General features: G+C 43.9%; 1 protein-coding gene across 2 annotated transcripts in view; it reads right to left on the bottom strand.

Moving 5' to 3' along the window:
- The window catches only part of tp73 (tumor protein p73), a 258,574-nt gene that overhangs the window by 8,512 nt on the left and 231,088 nt on the right, over positions 1–18,974 (bottom strand). Inside the window, exons 5-10 of one of the 2 annotated variants that reach the window (XM_033048498.1) lie at positions 15,692–15,807; positions 15,022–15,131; positions 13,698–13,840; positions 12,900–12,988; positions 6,687–6,811; positions 4,870–5,015 (exon numbers count right to left, since the gene is read on the bottom strand). In XM_033048498.1, the coding sequence (XP_032904389.1) occupies positions 4,870–5,015; positions 6,687–6,811; positions 12,900–12,988; positions 13,698–13,840; positions 15,022–15,131; positions 15,692–15,807 (729 nt within the window). The remainder of the gene's footprint in view (positions 1–4,869; positions 5,016–6,686; positions 6,812–12,899; positions 12,989–13,697; positions 13,841–15,021; positions 15,132–15,691; positions 15,808–18,974) is intronic. The other variant, XM_033048499.1, reaches the window with a different exon arrangement.

The raw sequence follows: 18,974 nt of genomic DNA, 5'->3' as shown, positions 1-18,974 counted from the left end.
GGTAATTAGTAATATTGCCCAAAATTGTTCAGTTTACAAATGCGAAAGGTCTGCATTACAATCTGCGGTTACTTCCAAGCATTGGGTAGAAAATTGAATCTTAGAATTTTGATTGAATGCAGCATATTATTGTTGTGTACTATTTACTCAACAGTTATGGACTATATAAAATTCTGCACCGATAATGTCACTACCCACAAAGAAATAAAGACGTTCCCTAACCAGAAGCCGTGGATGAGCAGGGAGGTCAGACTCCTACTGAAGGCTCGCGATGCCGCTTACAGATCTGGCGACGCTGAGGGATACAGCTCATCCAGGGCCAATCTGAAAATGGGAATTAGGAATGCTAAACTCAATCACAAACGGCGGATTGAGGAGCACTTCCATAACAACTCTGACCCCAGGCGCATGTGGCAAGGAATCAAATCCCTTGCCGATTACCAGAAAGTTAACACCCCTCCCCCAGACAACGCCACCCTTCCTGACGAGCTAAACCATTTCTATGCTCGCTTTGACCGAGATAACAAAACCCCAGCCATCAAAGTTGCTCCACCCCCAAATGAACAACCCCTCAGTCTCTCCACCTCTGCTGTACAAGATGCACTGAGCAAGGTGAATGAGCGCAAAGCTGCCGGCCCCGATGGCATCCCTGGCCGGGTGCTTAGGGCATGTGCTGGACAACTATCCCAAGTCTTTACCGACATTTTCAATCACTCACTGGCCCAGGGTGTTGTCCCCACTTGCCTCAAGACATCAACCATCGTGCCAGTGCCCAAACAGTCAGCCACAGGGAGCCTCAACGATTTCCGCCCAGTGGCACTCACCCCTGTCATTGCTAAGTGCTTTGAGCGGCTGATCTTGGCTCACCTCAAAGCCAGCCTCCCCCCCACACTGGACCCCCATCAGTTTGCCTACCGGGCCAACAGGTCTACAGAGGACGCCATATCGGCGGCCCTACACTCTGCCCTGACCCACCTGGACAACAACAACTCCTACATCAGGTTGCTGTTCATTGATTTCAGCTCCGCTTTCAACACTGTCATCCCCGCCAGCTAGATCACCAAACTCAGCGGGCTTGGCATCTCCACCTCCCTCTGCAACTGGACACTGGATTTCCTCACCAACAGACCACAGTCTGTTAGGGTCAACAACCTCACCTCCACCACTATAACACTGAACACCGGCGTGCCACAGGGCTGTGTGCTCAGCCCTCTCCTCTACTCCCACTTCACCCACGACTGCATCCCTAAGTACGGATCCAACGCCATCATTAAGTTTGCTGACGACACCACGGTGGTAGGACTGATCAGTGACAACGATGAGTCAGCCTACCGAGAGGAGGTCCAGCACCTGACAACCTGGTGTGCCAATAATAACCTCGTCCTCAACTCCAAGAAGACGAAGGAACTTATTGTCGACTTCAGGAAGGTCAGAGGGGGCAGACATACCCCCATCCACATAAACGGGACTGAGGTGGAGCGCGTCTCCAGCTACAAATTCCTCGGGGTACACATCTCGGAGGATTTGTCCTATTCCCTCAACACCTCCAAGCTGATCAAAAAGGCACAGCAGCGCCTTTACTTCCTGAGGAGGCTCAAGAAAGCCCACCTGTCCCCCCAGATCCTGACCAACTTCTACAGGTGTACCATCGAGAGCATCCTGACCACCTGCTTCACGGTATGGTACAGCAGCTGCACTTTGCGGACAGGAAGGCACTACAACGGGTGGTGAAAACCGCGCAGCACATCATCGGTGCCCCGCTCCCTGCCATGGATGCCCTCCACCGAAAATGGTGTCTGAAACGAGCTGGGAAGATCATTAAAGACCCCTCCCACCCCAACCATGGACTGTTTGCCCTCCTCCCATCAGGGAGGCGGTACAGGAGCCTCAGGTCTCGTACCAGTAGGATGAGGAACAGCTTCTACAATCATACCGTCGCATTGCTGAACTCGGAGTCCCGCCGATAGATTCCTCCAATCCCTCCGTCCCCATTGTTTAATTATTCTGTATTTTTTATTATTCTGTATCCTCTTTTTTTTTAAAATTTCTATATTGCACTACTACGGACTGACGCAAAACTGCATTTCGTTGTACCCATACTCAGTATTTGTGCAATGACATTAAAGTTGAATTGAATTGAATTGAATTGAATTGAATTGAATTGTGCTACACAATTAAAAACTGTAAAACATGATAATAACTATTTTAGACACAAAAAAGCTAGAGTAACAGCGGGTCAGGCAGCATCTGAGCTGGAGTAACTCAGCGGGTCAGGCAGCATCTGAGCTGGAGTAACTCAGCGGGTCAGGCAGCATCTGAGCTGGAGTAACTCAGGCAGCATCTCTAGAGAAAAGGAATAGGTGACGTTTCGGGTCGAGACCCAAAGTCTGAAGAACGGTCTCGACCCAAAACGCCACCTATTCCTTTTCTCCAGAGATGCTGTCTAACCCCAACTTTTTATGTCTATCTTTGGTTTAAACCAGCATCCATACATAATAACTATTTTGTCATTCTGAAAACGTCATTGAACAGTCACTGTAAGTTACATGTTTCCAGCATTAAACGTATTGTGACAACAATCTTTGTGCAACATTTCAAATTAATCCATGTTGTTCAAGGACCACTACATAAAATACTCTATGTATTCACCCTATACCCATCATGAATTTGTCCATGCTTTATTTCACTTAGCCTACTGCAGTCCAAGGAATAAAGTCCTACCCTGCCAAACCTCTCCCTGTAGCCCAGGCCCTCTAGTCCTGGCAACATCCCTGAAGTGCACAGGTTTTTAGTCTGATAAACAATCTTCCACCACCACCCTTTGCTTCCTTCCATGAAGCCAATTCGGTATCCAGTCAGCTTTGGTCTCCCTTGATCCCATGCGATCTAACCTTCCAGAGAACCCTACAACGCAGAACCTTAGCAGATGTCATAGAAACATAGAAAAATAGAAAATAGGTGCAGGAGGAGGCCATTCGGCCCTTTGAGCCAGCACCGCCATTCACCGTGATCATGGCTGATCATCCCCTATCAATAACCCGTGCCTGCCTTCTTCCCATATCCCTTGATTCCACTAGCCCCTAGAGCTCTATCTAACTCTCTCTTAAATCCATCCAGTGACTTGGCCTTCACTGCCCTCTGTGGCAGGGAATTCCACAAATTCACAACTCTCTGGGTGAAAAAGGTTTTTTCTCACCTCAGTCTTAAATGGCTTCCCCTTTATTCTAAGACTGTGGCCCCTGGTTCTGGACTCGACCAACATTGGGAACATTTTTCCTGCATCTAGCTTGTCCTGTCCTTTTATAATTTTCTATAAGATATCCCCTCATCCTTCTAAACTCCAGTGAATACAAGCCTAGTCTTTTCAATCTTTCCTCATACGACAGTCCCGCCATCCCAGGGATCAATCTCGTGAACCTACGCTGCACTGCCTCAATCACAAGGATGTCCTTCCTCAAATTAGGAGACCAACACTGGACACAATACTCCAGATGTGGTCTCACCAGAGCCCTATACAACTGCAGAAGAACCTCTTTACTCCTATACTGAAATCCTCTTGTTATGAAGGCCAACATTCCATTAGCTTTCTTCACTGCCTACTGTACCTGTAAGCCAACTTTCAGTGACCGGTGTACAATGACGCACAGGTCTCGCTGCACCTCCCCCTTGCCTAACCTAACCCCATTGAGATAATAATCTGCCCCGTTGTCTTTGCCGCCAAAGTGGATAAACTCACATTTATCTAAATTATACTGCATCTGCCACGCATCTGCCCACTCACTCAACCTGTCCAGGTCACCCTGCAACCTCCTAACATCCTCTTCACAGTTCACACTGCCACCCAGCTTTGTGTCATCCGCAAACTTCCTAGTGTTGCTCCTAATTCCCTCTTCCAAATCATTAATATATATGGTAAACAGTTGCGGCCCCAACACCGAACCTTGTGGCACTCCTGCCATTCTGCCATTCTGAAAAGGACTCGTTCACTCCTGCTCTTTGCTTCCTGTCTGCCAACCAATTTTCTATCCATGTCTATCTACCCTGTCATCTATCCATGTCCTGCTGAGGTCCATAATGACATCTACCCTTGTCAACCTTTTTGGTTACCTTCTCAAAAAACCCAACCAAAGTTGTAAGATACAATCTCCAAGGTATAAACCATGCTGACTATCCCCAATCAGCCCTGGTCTATCCAAATACATATATATATATTTTACCTTTCCTATTTGTCCTTAAACAAATGACCAATCCACTCCAATCCTCTGGGACCTCACCTATCCAGGGACAATAGTATGGAGGTCACGACAATGAAACTCCTTACTTTCTCAATTTTCCCACAATCCTAAATATTTAACCTTAGTTGAATAATCTCTGAACTCTTGCTGAATTGCTGAACTCGGAGTCCCGCCGATAGATTCCTCCGGTCCCTCCGTCCCCATTGTTTAATTATTCTGCATTTTCTATTGTTCTGTATCCTCTTTTTTAAAAATTTTCTATATTGCACTACTACGGACTGACGCAAAACTGCATTTCGTTGTACCGATACTCAGTATTTGTGCAATGACATTAAAGTTGAATTGAATTGAATTGAATAATCTCAAATGTTTTAAAGCTTGGCTCCATGTCTTAAGGTTGTCACAATAATATCAATCAAAATGTTGCGACATATGGATACAAGGGAGAACGCTGTGATGAAAATTGAAGAACTGTAGAAACACTGAGCTGGGCTGATGTGTTGATTCTGGGCTTCAGAATATTGTTGGGGTCACTGATGGGATGAAAGAGGATAGACATTTCATTCCCAAGAAATTCTGATTCCTGACACTAAGAGGCACACAAACAACATGCAGAATGCTCATGCATAGTTACCAATGTGTCCATGGCTGGCTGAGGTACTTGGACTGTGTTGGGAAGGCTGCCCCACCAGCTGGTTGACAGAAGGCAGTTTGTTCATCATATTGGGTACCTTATTTGTAGGAGGTATCACCGTGCCATAACATGACGAAGCCTGCTGCCTGTTCAAACCAAACGCAGAATTTAGAAATGTTTGTGCTATTAGGAACAAAAATTCACCCCATGCACGACACAGCCACAAAAATCTTCTGACTATTCTCATATGTACACTATACAAGATCTATACAAGAGTATAATATAGGAATGCAGAGAGCGGGAAGGTCCAAGGTTCAATTTTCATGCTATATCAAGCAAGAGAAAGACATATAACCAGAGCAGTTGCCAGTCCTGAAGATGATTCATATCATTAAGCTGTTCCATTTTGGCTGGGTATGCAGCAACGATACATTTGCATTCCTTTCCTGACTCAGTCTGGGTTTGGTTATATTGCAGTTAATGATGTGGCTGTGAGGCTGTGATCTACAGGATATCTTGTTTCTCACATCTTGTATGTTTTTAGGTTCTGTGTGAGGAAAAACTGACAAAGGCCGACCACCAAAAATGGATTTTGATGCCTAACTAATGAAATCAGCGAGAACATTTGGGAGTGAGGGAAGTTTAAGTATTAACCTTTGGTGGAGTTTGCCTGTTCTCCATGGTTAGTTTAGAGATACAGCGCGGAAACAGGCCCTTCAGCCCACTGGGTCTTTGCCCTACACCCACTAGGGACAATTTTTACATTTACCAAGCCAATTAACCCACAAACCTGTATGTCTCTAGAATGTGGGAGGAAACCAAGGATCTCAGAGAAAACTCATGCAGGTCACGGGGAGGACGTACAAACTCCGTACAGACAGCACCCGTATTCAGGATCGAACCCGGGTCTCCGGCAATGCTGTAAGGTGGCAACTCTACCGCTGCGCCACCGTGACTGTGTGAGTTTCCTCCAGGTACTCCAATTTCCACCAACATCAGTATTGAGTATAGAAGTTGAGAGGTCATGTTGCAGTTGTATAAGACGTTGGTGAGGCTGCATTTAGAGTATTGTGTCTAGTTCTGGGCACCATGTTATAGGGAAGATGATGTCAAGCTCAAAAGGGTGCAGAGGGTTTACGAGGATGTTGCCAGGATTAGGGGGTCTGATCAATAAGGAGAGGTTGAGCAGGCTGGGTCTCTATTCTGTGGCGCACAGAAGGATGAGGGGTTATCTTATAGAGGTGTATAAAATCATGAGAGGAATAGATCGGGTGGATGCACAGTCTCTTGCTCAGAGTAGGTGGATTGAGGTCCAGAGGGGAAAAGATTGAATAAGAATCTCAGGGGTAACTTTTTCACACAAAGGGTGGTGGGTGTATGGAACAAGCTGCCAGAGGAGGTAGTTGAGGCAGGGACTATCCCAACGTTTAAGAAGCAGTTAGACAAGTACATGAACAGAACTGGTTTGGAAGGATATGGGCCAAACGCAGGGAGGTGGGACTAGTGTAACTGGGACATGTTGGCTGGTGTGGGCAAGTTGGGCTGAAGGGCCTGTTTCCACGCTGAATAACTCTATGACTCTACGATGCTCTCACAAATGTTAATTTGTGGTTAGATTAAATGGCCATTATAAATTGCATTTGGTGTGTGAGTGTGAGAATGTTAATGGGAATGTGGGAAAGATTGGTGTGAGATTTTATACATTGGTTTCTAATGCTGATGTAGATTTGGTAGGCTGAAGGACTTGTTTCTTTGCTGTATGGCTTTATAATTCCATGGCACAGTAAACAAAGAATGGTAAGAGTCTGAGTACTGACTGGCGTTGCACCATTTGCTGTTGCTGCTGCCGGTATGAGTCAACAAGCTGCTGAGGTACCAGTTCCATCAGCTCCAGGCTCTCCTTGATCTTCATGAGGATTTCAAAATTCTCTCGACCTCGTACCTACAGCAAAAGATGGAGACCATCATATATATGCATTACTGCTCCGCTTCTAAGAAATAGCTTTTGTTTTCGGTTTTTTTTCCACCAATTTTTCCCCATCTAGGTTTAGTCAGACAGCATAAACAAGTTAATGCCTGTCCTCATCCAAGCATAGTTTTCAATAGGACATCACTGTCCAAGGGGCTGATGTTTTCCCATGCCTGGAACTAAATGTAACACCCACCCTAACCGCAACCATGGCTGAAATCATTTAACTAGCAGAGTTTACTTGTTTTGAGAGAATGAAATCAAATTGTAGGTGCAACTCATACTGAAGGAAAACTGGAAAAGAGTTGTCAGCCTCCAGAACTGTAGCATTCTTGATAAAATACATACAAACTGAATTTCATCATGGGACCAAATTATAGGATTTGTAATATTGCCACGGAGCCCCAGAGCAGAAAGGAACACCATTTGCAGGTCATGCATCTTGATCAGCGTGGGTGAGTTGGGCTGAAATTCCTCGTATGTCGCAAAACATATTTGGCTAATAAAGTATTATTATTATTATTATTATTATTATTATTATTATTATTATTATTATTATTATTATTATTATTATTATTATTATTATTAAAATAATAAATGTATTTGTATAGCACAATTAAAAACTCAAGTTGACCAAAGTGCTTCACATCAGCGCAGGTACTAATTTGATACATACAATGGTAGACAGACCCAACAATACATACATACATAAACTGTTTACAGCGCCCCCATCAGAGGGGCTCTAAAACGCTTGGGAATAGAGATCGTTTTTGAGTCTTGACGATGGTGGGGGCAGTTCTGATGAGGAGCGGGATGCTATTCCACAGTTTAGGTGCTGCAACCGCAAAGAGCGGTCGCCCCTGAGCTTAAGTCTAGACCACAGGATAGTCAGTAGCCCCAAGTCGACCGACCTGAGGTACCTAGAGGTAGAATGGTTGGTTAGAGGATTTTTGATATGGGGGGGGGCAAGCCCATTAAGGGCTTTGTAAACGAATAAGAGGAGCTTGAAGTTGATTTTGTACCATACTGGGAGCCAGTGGAGAGAGGCCATGATCGGGGTGATGTGGTCCCTTTTACGGGTACCCATCAGAAGTCTCGCTGCGGCGTTTTGGACCAATTGCAGACCGAACAGGGATGATTGGCTGATACCAGTGTATAGGGAGTTGCAGTAGTCAAGGCGGGAAAAGATGAATGCGTGGATGATTTTTTTCAAGGTCGTCGGATTTGAGGAATGATTTGATTTTAGCTATCGTGCGAGCTGGAAGAAACCAGCTTTTACCACAGTATTGACTTGCTTGTCAAACTTTAATGAAGAGTCAAATATCACACCAAGAATTTTGACGTGCGGTTTCGACTAAGGAGGTTAGACTTCCAAGGCTGCCTGTTATCATTTTGATGGGGTTGGAGGGGCGGAGTAGGATGACCTCAGACTTGCTCTCGTTAAGTTGGAGGAAATTCTGAGCCATCCAACATTTTAAATCGTCGAGGCCGTGCATGAGGCTGTTTAAATTAGACCGGTTGTTGGGTTTCAGGGGGAGAATCATTATAACAATTATTATTATTATAATAATTTTCTTCGATGACATACATGTCGTTTTTCCAAGGCGACGGACATGTGACACTGGAATCCTTTCCATGACTAAATTGCACCTGTGATTCTCTCGTAATATCCTTGGGCTCATTCCACAAACAATTCTGAAGCTGGTGCACTAATTGGCACTTAACTAGTAGCCATAAGTTGTAAAGCCTTGAGGATAACAGGTCTGGGGACAAGACTTGTCAAGCTGTTATAGGTCTGCTCTTCTGAGAATGGGAATCGGGCACTTTGTAGGGGTAGAATGAAGCCATTCTATCCCTGATCTAAGAAATGCTTGTTTACTGACATTAGGAATTGCAAAATGACCTTTTGTTAAATGCAAGCGTTCTTGAAAAAGGGATTGCGGATCTTGATATGGAATTATATTAACATACTGCCTCTGATTTAGATGGCATGCCAACGTTATCCTGTCTACTAATTGTGACCAGGTATAGGTGTTAATGCCGTGCTGAGTAAATTCCTGACTCTGTGTGGGACTCAAAATAATGAAAGACTAACAGCACTTGGTCACCGTCCCCATCTGATGGGCAGATGTATTTTAGCTGGAGGTCATTGAGGAATAGATTCTGATTTGAGAAAGAACATAGTAAAAATGCATGACAGAAAGTGGATGTAAATTTCTTCCATAACTGAGCTAGAAGTCTTGGGTAAAAGGGAAGTGGTCTGTTTCAGGCGACACATCTCTGAGATAGGGTTGCTGGATCAGTGAGGCAGCTGCTTGATGATCTGTACCACAGTGTCAGCCAATGGTGGTCTTGAGTATGTAGGTGCTGTTGTTTTAGTACCTGCCTCAACTACCTCCTCTGGCTGCTTGTTCTATAGTTGCTCTTCAGGTTTCTATTAAATCTTTCCTCTCTCACTTAAACCTATGTCCTTTGGTTCTTGATTACCCTACTCTGGATAAATGTGAGCATATATCCTATCTATTCCCCTCATCATCTTATACACCTCTATAAGATCATCCATTATCCTGTGCTCCAAGGGATAAATTCATGGCCTGCCCAACCTCTCCCTATATCTCAAGCCCTCAAGTCCTGGCAACATCCTCATAAACCTTCTCTGCAGTTTTTCCCAAAGATCCTACAGCAAGCAAGATAGATCACTTGACGAAACAGACGTAGTACGGTCATGGGCAGATTCATGGGTAATTTTCGGCCCCAATTCCGTAACCGGCTTCCGTCTCCGCACCAAAGATCCCGTAGGATATTAGTGCGGAGACAGAAGCCGGTTACGGAAACATCCTCGTAAAAATAAAAGTTATTTGGTCAAAATCTTCTCCTCATTTTCAGAATTTTAATTTATTAACACAAACTGTTCCCCCGCAACGTTGATTACACTGCAAGTCAGGGCCGGGTCGAGTCGGGTCGGGTTACGGAAATGGATGAAAAAAAGGCCCACGTTCCGTTCCGTTGCATACTACACGTCAGCATTTAGCAGGAGTGATCTATCTTGCTCCGCTATAGGATCTTTGGTTTTTCCAGCTTTTCAATATTTTTCCTACAATAAAGACACAAATTGCTAGAGTAACTCAGCAGTAGACAAAAATGCTAGAGACACTCAGCGGGTGAGGCAGCATCTATGGAGCGAAGGAAATAGGCAATGTTTCGGGTCGAGACCCTTCGTCAGACTGATGTGAGGCTGGAGGGGGAGCTGAGAAGGGGAAGAGAAAGCAGGGACTACCTGAAATTAGAGGTCAATGTTCTTACTGCTGGGGTGAAAACTGCCCAAGCGAAATATGAGGTGCTGCTCCTCCAATTTACGGTGGTCCTCACTTAGGCCATGGAGGAGGCCTAGGACAGAAAGGTCGGATTCGGAATGTGAGGGGGAGTTGAAGTGCTGAGCCACCGGGAGATCAGGTTGGTTAATGCGAACCGAGCGGAGGTGTTCGGCGAAACGATCACCAAGCCTACACTTGGTCTCACCGATGTAGAGCGGCTGACATCTAGAGCAGCGGATGCAATAGTTGAGGTTGGAGGATGTGCAGGTGAGCCTCTGCCGCACCTGGAAAGACTGCTTGTGTCCTTGAATGGAGTCAAGGGGGGAGGTAAAGCGACAAGTGTAGCATTTCCTGCGGTTGCAAGGGAAAGTGCCAGGAGAGGGGGTGGTTTGGGTGGGAAGGGACGAATTGACCAGGGAGATACGGAGGGAGCGGTCTCTGTGGAAAGGAGACAGGGGAGGAAATGGGAAGATGTGGCTAGTGGTGCGATCCCGTTGGAGGTGGCGAAAATGTCAGAGAATTATTTGTTGTGTGTTACGGCTGGTAGGGTGGATGGTGAGGACAAGGGGGACTCTGCCCTTGTTATGAGTCGGGGGATGGGGAGTGAGAGCTGAGTTATGGGGTATAGAAAAGACCCTGGTGAGAGCCTCATCTATAGTAGAAGAGGGGGACCCCCGTTTCCTGAAGAATGAGGACATCTCCGATGCCCTGGTGTGGACCACCTCATCCTGGGTGTGGATGCAGCTTAGATGGAGGAATTGGGAGTAGGGGATGGAGTCCTTCCAGGAAGCAGAGTGGGAAGAAGTGTAGTCTAGATAGCCATGGGAGTCAGTGGGTTTATAGTGGATGTCGGTCAGAAGTCTATCACCTGCGACGAAGATAGTGAGGTCCAGAAAAGGTAGGGAAGTGTCGGAAATGGTCCAGGTGTATTTAAGTGCTGGATGGAAGTTAGTGGTGAAATGGATGGTCAGTGAGTTGTGTGTGGGTGCAGGAGGTGGCACCAATGCAGTCGTCGATGCAGCGGAGGTAGAGGTCGGGGATGGGGCTGGTACGCCTCGAACAAAGATTGTTCGACGTACCCTACAAAGATGCAGGCATAGCTAGGGCCCATGCGCGTGCCCATAGCTATGCCTTGTATTTGGAGGAAATAGGAGGAGTCAAACAAAAGTTATTAAGGGTAAGGACCAGCTCCGCTAGGCAGAGGAGAGTATCAGTAGACGGGATTGGTTGGTTCTGCGGAGGTGTAGAGTGACAGGACATCCAAGTAACACAGCAAGTCAGGCAGCATCTCAGGAGAACATGGATAGTTTTGGGTCGGGACACTTCGTCAAACCAGAGTCCCAACCCAAAACTTCAACAATGCATATTCTCCAGATATGCTGCCTAACTCGCTGAGGTACTCCAGCAGTTTGTGTCTTTTTTTCTAAACCTGCATCTGTGGTTCCTTGTTTCACTATCCTTCCTATAGCAAGGTGATCAAAACTGAACACAAAACTCCAAATGTAGCCTCACCAATGTATTGTACACCTGTAACATAACATTCCAACTTCCATACTCAATACCTTGACTGATGAAGGCCAATGGGCTGAAAGCCTTCTTGACCTGTGACGCCACTTTCAAGGCACTATTTTACCGCACTCCTAGATCCCTGCTCTACAACATTACCCTGCCATTTACCGTGAAGGTCCTGCCTGGTTTAACTTCTGCAGAATGCAACAACTCGCACTTATCTGCATTAAACTCCATTAACCATTCCTCAACCCACTTGCTCAACTGATCAAGATCCTGCTGAAATCTTTGATAACCATCTTCACTATCTATAATATCACCCACTTTTGTGTCACCTGCAAACTCACTAGTCTTGCTTGTACGTTCTCATCCAAATCATTGATATCAACTACACAGCAATGGGCCCAACACCATTAATCACAGACCTCCAGAAGCAACTTTCCACATCACCCTCTGCTTCCTCCCACGAAGTGAATTTTCTATTCAGTTTGCCAGCTCTCTCTAGATCCATTGCAATCTAACCTCTCATGGGGAACCTCATCAAAAGCCTTGCTGAAATCCATTTAGACATTGCTTACCGATCTGCGCTCATCTCACACACACTAGACCATGCTGACTATCCTTAATCAGCCCCCATCTATCCAAATGCACAAATATCTTATCCCTCTGAATACTCTCCAGTAACTTGCCTGGTTAGGCTCACTGGTCTGTAATTCCCAAGCTTTTCCTTGCAGCCCTTCATAAATAGAGGCAAAATATTAGCTACTCTCTAGTCTTTCTGCACCACACCGTCTCATTTTACATACATCTATTATTTTATATGATCTATTAGAAATAAAAAAATCTATTGGAAAAGCTAGATTGTATAAGAGTCGCCTTATAAAGGATAACAATCGAGGTGCTGGAACGGGATGTGGCATTGTCGGGCAGGTTTACTGCACCTGATCACCATCTAGTGATCAGCATCACAACAGGTACTTTTGTGAGTGTTTGATAAGGGGAGCATAAATTAATCTGCCAACTATTCTTCATGTTTTGGGTGAAGAAATGGGCACCTGGATGACATAGTTGGTGCCCTGTTCCATCCAGCAAATTAAGCGTTGCTTAGAAACTCCTGCCTTTAAATGTGAAATTCCACTGCCTTTAGACATTAACGATAGTATTCTGAAGAGGCAGGATAGAGGAGGCAGGATATCACTCAGTAATTAGCTGGCTGAAGGAAAGCGCTGAATACTCACAGGTATATAAAAGAACTCCTCGTCCCCGTGCCTTCTTTTTTTAATGCCAGCATTGGGTCCCTGTGTTGTTTGTGGAGTCTGTTTGAAAGCTGAAAAACAGCAAATATGGGCATCAAGTCCATTTTCACAACTGCAGTCTTTGATTTCAAATTCCAAAGATTACACCATGTCCAGTTGTATTCAACAATAGGGTGAAATTATAATGCATTCTTTTTTATGGTAAGTTTTGTATAAGGGATTAAGATATTGTAATAATATGGTTATGCACAAGCTGTGGGCATCAGATGATGGCGATCACACAATAATTCAATCCCACCTCTGAGGTAAGGACAGCATAAATTAATCTCCCAACTATTCATCATGCTCTGCATGAAGAAATGGACACCTCGATTATATACCTGTGCCATATTCATATACCATAAGACATATACTGTACATGGTGCCATATAGTTGGTGCCACAGACTCAACCACTGCTCAGTGTAGAAACTAGGGCTTCAAAGGAAGTAAAGAGAAAAAGATGAGCGTTCGTGGATAGTGATCAGCTTTGTTGTGAATCAAGCATAGAGCCGAGAGCAGACTAGACTTCCAGCCAGTGAAAGATACAGAAGAGAAAGAGATGAAAAGCAACAGCAATATGTGGCGATACCAAACCGCCAATGTTCATTTATTTGATCATGACCCAGCAACCACCCATCATCCACACTGTCACAACCCAGTCTACACACCAATGGCCATCTATGTCCACACCAGCCCCTTGTCCTCCACCAGCTCACATGTGCTCAAACCCACAGACTTACTGCGTTTGTTACCATTTCCATTTTTTGCCGCACTGTCATTGATGGCTTGCTGCTCACGGTAATGGTCCTCATCCGCTTTCCGATCTCTTCCTGGGCAGGCGCATATTCGACCTTCGAAGGACCGACGTCCAAGAACCTGGCCACTGAAGGAGATAATGGGAAGTGTTCATTCGGGGTGTGATTTGGATAGGTGCAAGAATTATTATCAGTCTCTGTAATGTAAAGGTTAAAAAAAGCTTTTCAGCTAAAATAGAGAAGTATGCTCACAACACCAGGTGTCAAGCAAGCAGAACATTTAGGTGCTTGGGAAATACTGAGCTCACTGAGATGAGCCAGTAAATCATGAGACCTCATGAGCATGATGATAAGACAAACTTTTCTTTCTCAGAGTTGTTCGAGACTAACACAGTGCCTGGTGTAACAAATAATCCTTGTTTTCAGTACAAAGAAGAACAGCTAGTTCCAACAACAATGTCAACTGCTGTGTTTAGATTGGTGTAGAAGTGCAGGCTTATGGATTCTGTAAGTGCATGCTGAGAGAGGTGACTTCACTTTGGGCCTGATCCACAACGGTGTCAGGACCCACACACTTCAAGATACAGCGACAGAACACACAGGGTGATGAAGTCAGGCATCATAATTGGAGAACATGGAGAACTTTAAGATTTAGCTGTCATAAGAAGGAGGTCCCAACAAGTTTTCGCAAGTGAGCGTGATTTGGAGTTGAAGGACTCAGTGTTTATTTCCTGCTTTGCTGTAGTTTAGTTGTAGTTTTATAGTTGTTTTAATAAAAAAATTCTATTAATTTGATGCATTTTGAATGTTCTTCCTCCATCATTGATCCAAATACTTAAAACTTGCTCATAACTCATTACAGCCCCTAACAATACAAGGTCTTTATTGTAGATAAATTCCCCATGCATTACAAAGCAGAAATGGTATTGTATATGTGACAGAGCTAGGAGAGATATTAAACGCATTGTTGAAGAGGTAAGGTTGATAAGTGTGCTAACGATCAGCTGAAGGTGAATAATTAATGGATGGAACCTGAACGGGGGGACAAATGGAAAGATTGACGGACTTACAAAGGACACTATCTCTAGAGACAATTGAGACAATAATATGCTATGGAGAACTATGTAGATGAATGAAGTTTAAAAATGATCCCTTGGGACAACGAATATTAGCAAAGATGAGAATGACATTATACTTTGATGTATAGTACAGTAGATCATGAGAGGCTTCTAAATGAGAACTGTGAGGCAGCAGCTCTACCGCTCTGCCACTGTGCCACTATAATGAATGTACAGCAAGAGCCACTCACTCTCTTGTTTCCAAGGTAATGATGATGAGGATGGGTCTTCGATTCATTCCACCCACACAGCTACTGTTGCACATGAAGTTGTAGAGAATTGTAGTGAACTCAGTTCCAACCTGCTCAAACCAGAATCATCAATCAATAAGATCTCTATTCTAATTCAATAATATCCAGGATGTAATGTTGACATACATGTTACCTATAAACAACTGGTATATCTCCAATAGTTGAAATTCCTGATCTTTTGCTTATTACGTTTCTTTTAAATTAATGCTGACTAGGTTCTAGCAATATGCATTTCATACTTGACACTAGGTGTCAGTATAACATTACAGTCCAGTACTTGAGGCAGTTTCTTTCATAGAATATGGCACCTTGATCGAAAAGCCAGCTCCTCGGAATTTTGCTAATCTTAAAGTGATATTTCTGCAATAATGAAAACAAAATATTTACTGGACATTACAGTACATTATCTGTAAGGTATCCCCATGTCATCTGTTTAAATTAATCTTAAAAATATTTTAAAAATCAATATCTGTGAACAACTTAAACTGTGCAATGATTTCAAATGAGCTCATTCTCCACTTGATCACATTGATCAATGATCTCCCGATTTCTAAGTATGAATGGGAGATTGAACCTAATGCTGCTTGCATGTGTAAGAGCTGCAACCTACCTGTGGCGGTTCAAACGGCACCATGACGCTCTGCCGTCCAGTGACGGCATCATCGACGTACTGAGCGAGGTTGTTTCCTTCCACCCTGATGAGGTGACTGGCAGGAGCTGCCTGGCCTGCAAGAACACACACACACTGGCTAGAACGAACATTTGCCCAGGACAGAGCCGACTAATGAGGACATAGTCAATATTCACTCGGAAACGAGAACCTAATAACATGATTACATCATCTGGATGATAATGAAGCACTTACTCCATTTTAATATCCATCTCTAATAAAATATCAATAATTAGAGTGAGGATATTAATTGTACTGACTGAACTATAATGAACTAAGATAGATGCAAAAAACTGGAGTAACTCAGCCGGACAGGCAGCATCTCTGGCGAGGAATGGGTGACATTTCAGGCCGAGACACTTCTTCTGACTGGTGAACTAATTATTTTCAAGGCCAAGAAGTCATAGAGTTATGGAATTTATAGCATGGAAACTGCTTATTTGTTCCAACTCATCCATGCTGACCAAGTTGCCTACCCGAGTTAGTCCCATTTGCCTGCATTTGGCCCATATCCTAAAACGTTCCTATTCATCTGCATATATATAGGACGTACATGGTAAATGGTAGGGAATTGAAGAATGCAGTTGAACAGAGGGATCTGGGAATAACCGTGCATAGTTCCTTGAAGGTGGAATCTCATATAGACAGGGTTGTAAAGAAAGCTTTTGGTATGCTAGCCTTTATAAATCAGAGCATTGAGTATAGAAGCCGGGATGTAATGTTAAAATTGTACAAGGCATTGGTGAGACCAAATCTGGAGTTTGGTGTACAATTTTGGTCGCCCAATTATAGGAAGGATGTCAACAAAATAGAGAGAGTACAGAGGAGATTTACTAGAATGTTGCCTCGGTTTCAACAACTAAGTTACAGAGAAAGGTTGAATAAGTTAGGTCTTTATTCTCTGGAGCGCAGAAGGTTAAGGGGAGACTTGATAGAGGTCTTTAAAATGATGAGAGAGATAGACAGAGTTGATGTGGACAAGCTTTTCCCTTTGAGAATAGGGAAGATTCAAACAAGAGGACATGACTTCAGAATTAAGGGACAGAAGTTTAGGGGTAACATGAGGGGGAACTTCTTTACTCAGAGAGTGGTAGCGGTGTGGAATGAGCTTCCAGTGGAAGTGGTGGAGGCAGGTTCGTTGGTATCATTTAAAAATAAATTGGATAGGCATATGGATGAGAAGGGAATGGAGGGTTATGGTATGAGTGCAGGCAGGTGGGACTAAGGGAAAATAATTGTTCGGCACGGACTTGTAGGGCCGAGATGGCCTGTTTCCATGCTGTAATTGTTATATGGTTATATCTTTCAAATGCTGTAATTGTACCCACTTCTACCATTTCCTCTGGCAGCTTGTTCTACATCCCAACCATCATGTGTGATAAAGTTATCTCTGAGTTTATCTTTAGTTTTTCCCCTTCCCCCTTGAATCTACGCACGCTAGTTCTAGACTCCCTAACCCTGGAAAAACGTCTGTGACCATCAAACTTATCTATGCCTCTCAAGATTTTACATACCATCATAAGATCACCCCTCAGCCTCCTACATTCCAGGGATAAAAGCCCCAACCTATCCATCTTCTCCTACTAATTCAAGCCCTCCAGTCCCAGTAACATCCTTGCATGGAGATTAGACAGCCGGTTCTGGATATCAGGTTGTGACACACTAATTGTCTTTTTCCACTCTCCCAAAATTCCATCATTCTCTTCCCATGTTAGAGTACAGATAAAGTTCACCTTCTCTCCTTGTGTTGGAATACATAAATGCACTTTGGTCCATCCATTTCACCCGTGTGAAATCTGTGTGCATGTCCCCTAACAGAGATTGATATGGGTTGTCCAATTACAAGCCCCAGTCTGACCCTATCTTCACACAATACAAATCAACGGGCTGCTATCCCAAAATCTGCCCCTGACTGATTTTCCCCCTCAATAATCAAAGGCCGCAGAGCTTAATTTGAGTAATGCCCAGCAAAGTCATAGCAGAGATCAGGGCAAATTGTGGAACAATTGTACAATTGTTTTCGTCTCTCTTGCACTGATTTTACTAAGCTGGGGAATTCCCAGGAAGTTTGTTAGCAAAGCAGGGCATTAATGGCATCAGCATGCTTAAATTTCACCAATGTTTGCATCATATAGAGGGAAGACGGGACAAGGGATTAGGACAACAATATCTGCTGATTAATTGCAGCAGGATTGGAGAAAACAATTGGAGGTGACTCCTACAATGCTGCTGCTAAGTGGTTCTCGCCAGCTTTAGTAAACAGCAGTGGTACAAGTGAGCTGATTACAAAGCTCAGCACAACCTGCCTGGCAGAAATAATACAGTGGCAATGGTAACAAAGCCTTAACGACAGCTAGCGGATTGGATGTAGTGTACACTGACAATGACAATTAAAATTGAATCTGAATCTGAATCTGAATCTGAGGGATGGGTATGTTCCACTTTAGTTGGCAGATACAGGTTGAAACTTTTCTCAGAGCAGAGCTGCATTTGGTAAATTGTCATTCTTCAGTAAAGGTTTAGCACTGCACAAAGATTGATTGGATCATTTTGGCACCTTGTCTGTTATATTTAAAAGATACATCTGCAAAGTTTCTGGGGGTAACAGTCAATAAGTTAATTGTAAAGCTGTGGAACTGTTTCATGTCCACTTATAGTGATGAAGCAATTGAACTATTTTGTTCAATTGAACCTGAGGGTCGGGGTCAGAGATACAATCCCACAAATGGGGCATCTCTGCCGGGTTGAACAGACAGCCGTGTCAGTCAGGAAAATCATCGGAGACCATCTTCAGGTTACAGCAATGATGGCTTTGCTTTCTTGCCTGACTCCCCTCAGCAGATGATGGATAACTGGGTGAAAAATAGCAGATCCCAGATTCTTGTCTCAAAAATTAGAAATTAATTTTTATTTGGTTTCTTCCTAGCAAAATGTAGTTTATCATAAATTACAAATTTCAAAATTTTCAAATGTTTCGAAGGTCTTGTATTGTCACGTGTACCAATTAAGGTTCAGTGGTATTCGTATTATCATGCAGCCATACTAAAAAAAAGCAGCAAGACACACAACTACATAAAAGTTAACATAAACATCCACCACAGTGGATTCCACACGTTCCTCACTGTGATATCGTAATTTACATCGTTCAGTGCGTATTTGGTTTTATCCGGGAGAAGCTTTTCCTGTGAAGTAGGGAAATATACCATAACCAGATGATATATAC

Source organism: Amblyraja radiata, chromosome 31 (genome assembly GCF_010909765.2).
Source record: "Amblyraja radiata isolate CabotCenter1 chromosome 31, sAmbRad1.1.pri, whole genome shotgun sequence".
NCBI lineage: Eukaryota > Metazoa > Chordata > Chondrichthyes > Rajiformes > Rajidae > Amblyraja > Amblyraja radiata.
Note: the sequence above shows the minus strand (reverse complement) of the source record. Positions and strands in the feature narration are given on the sequence as shown.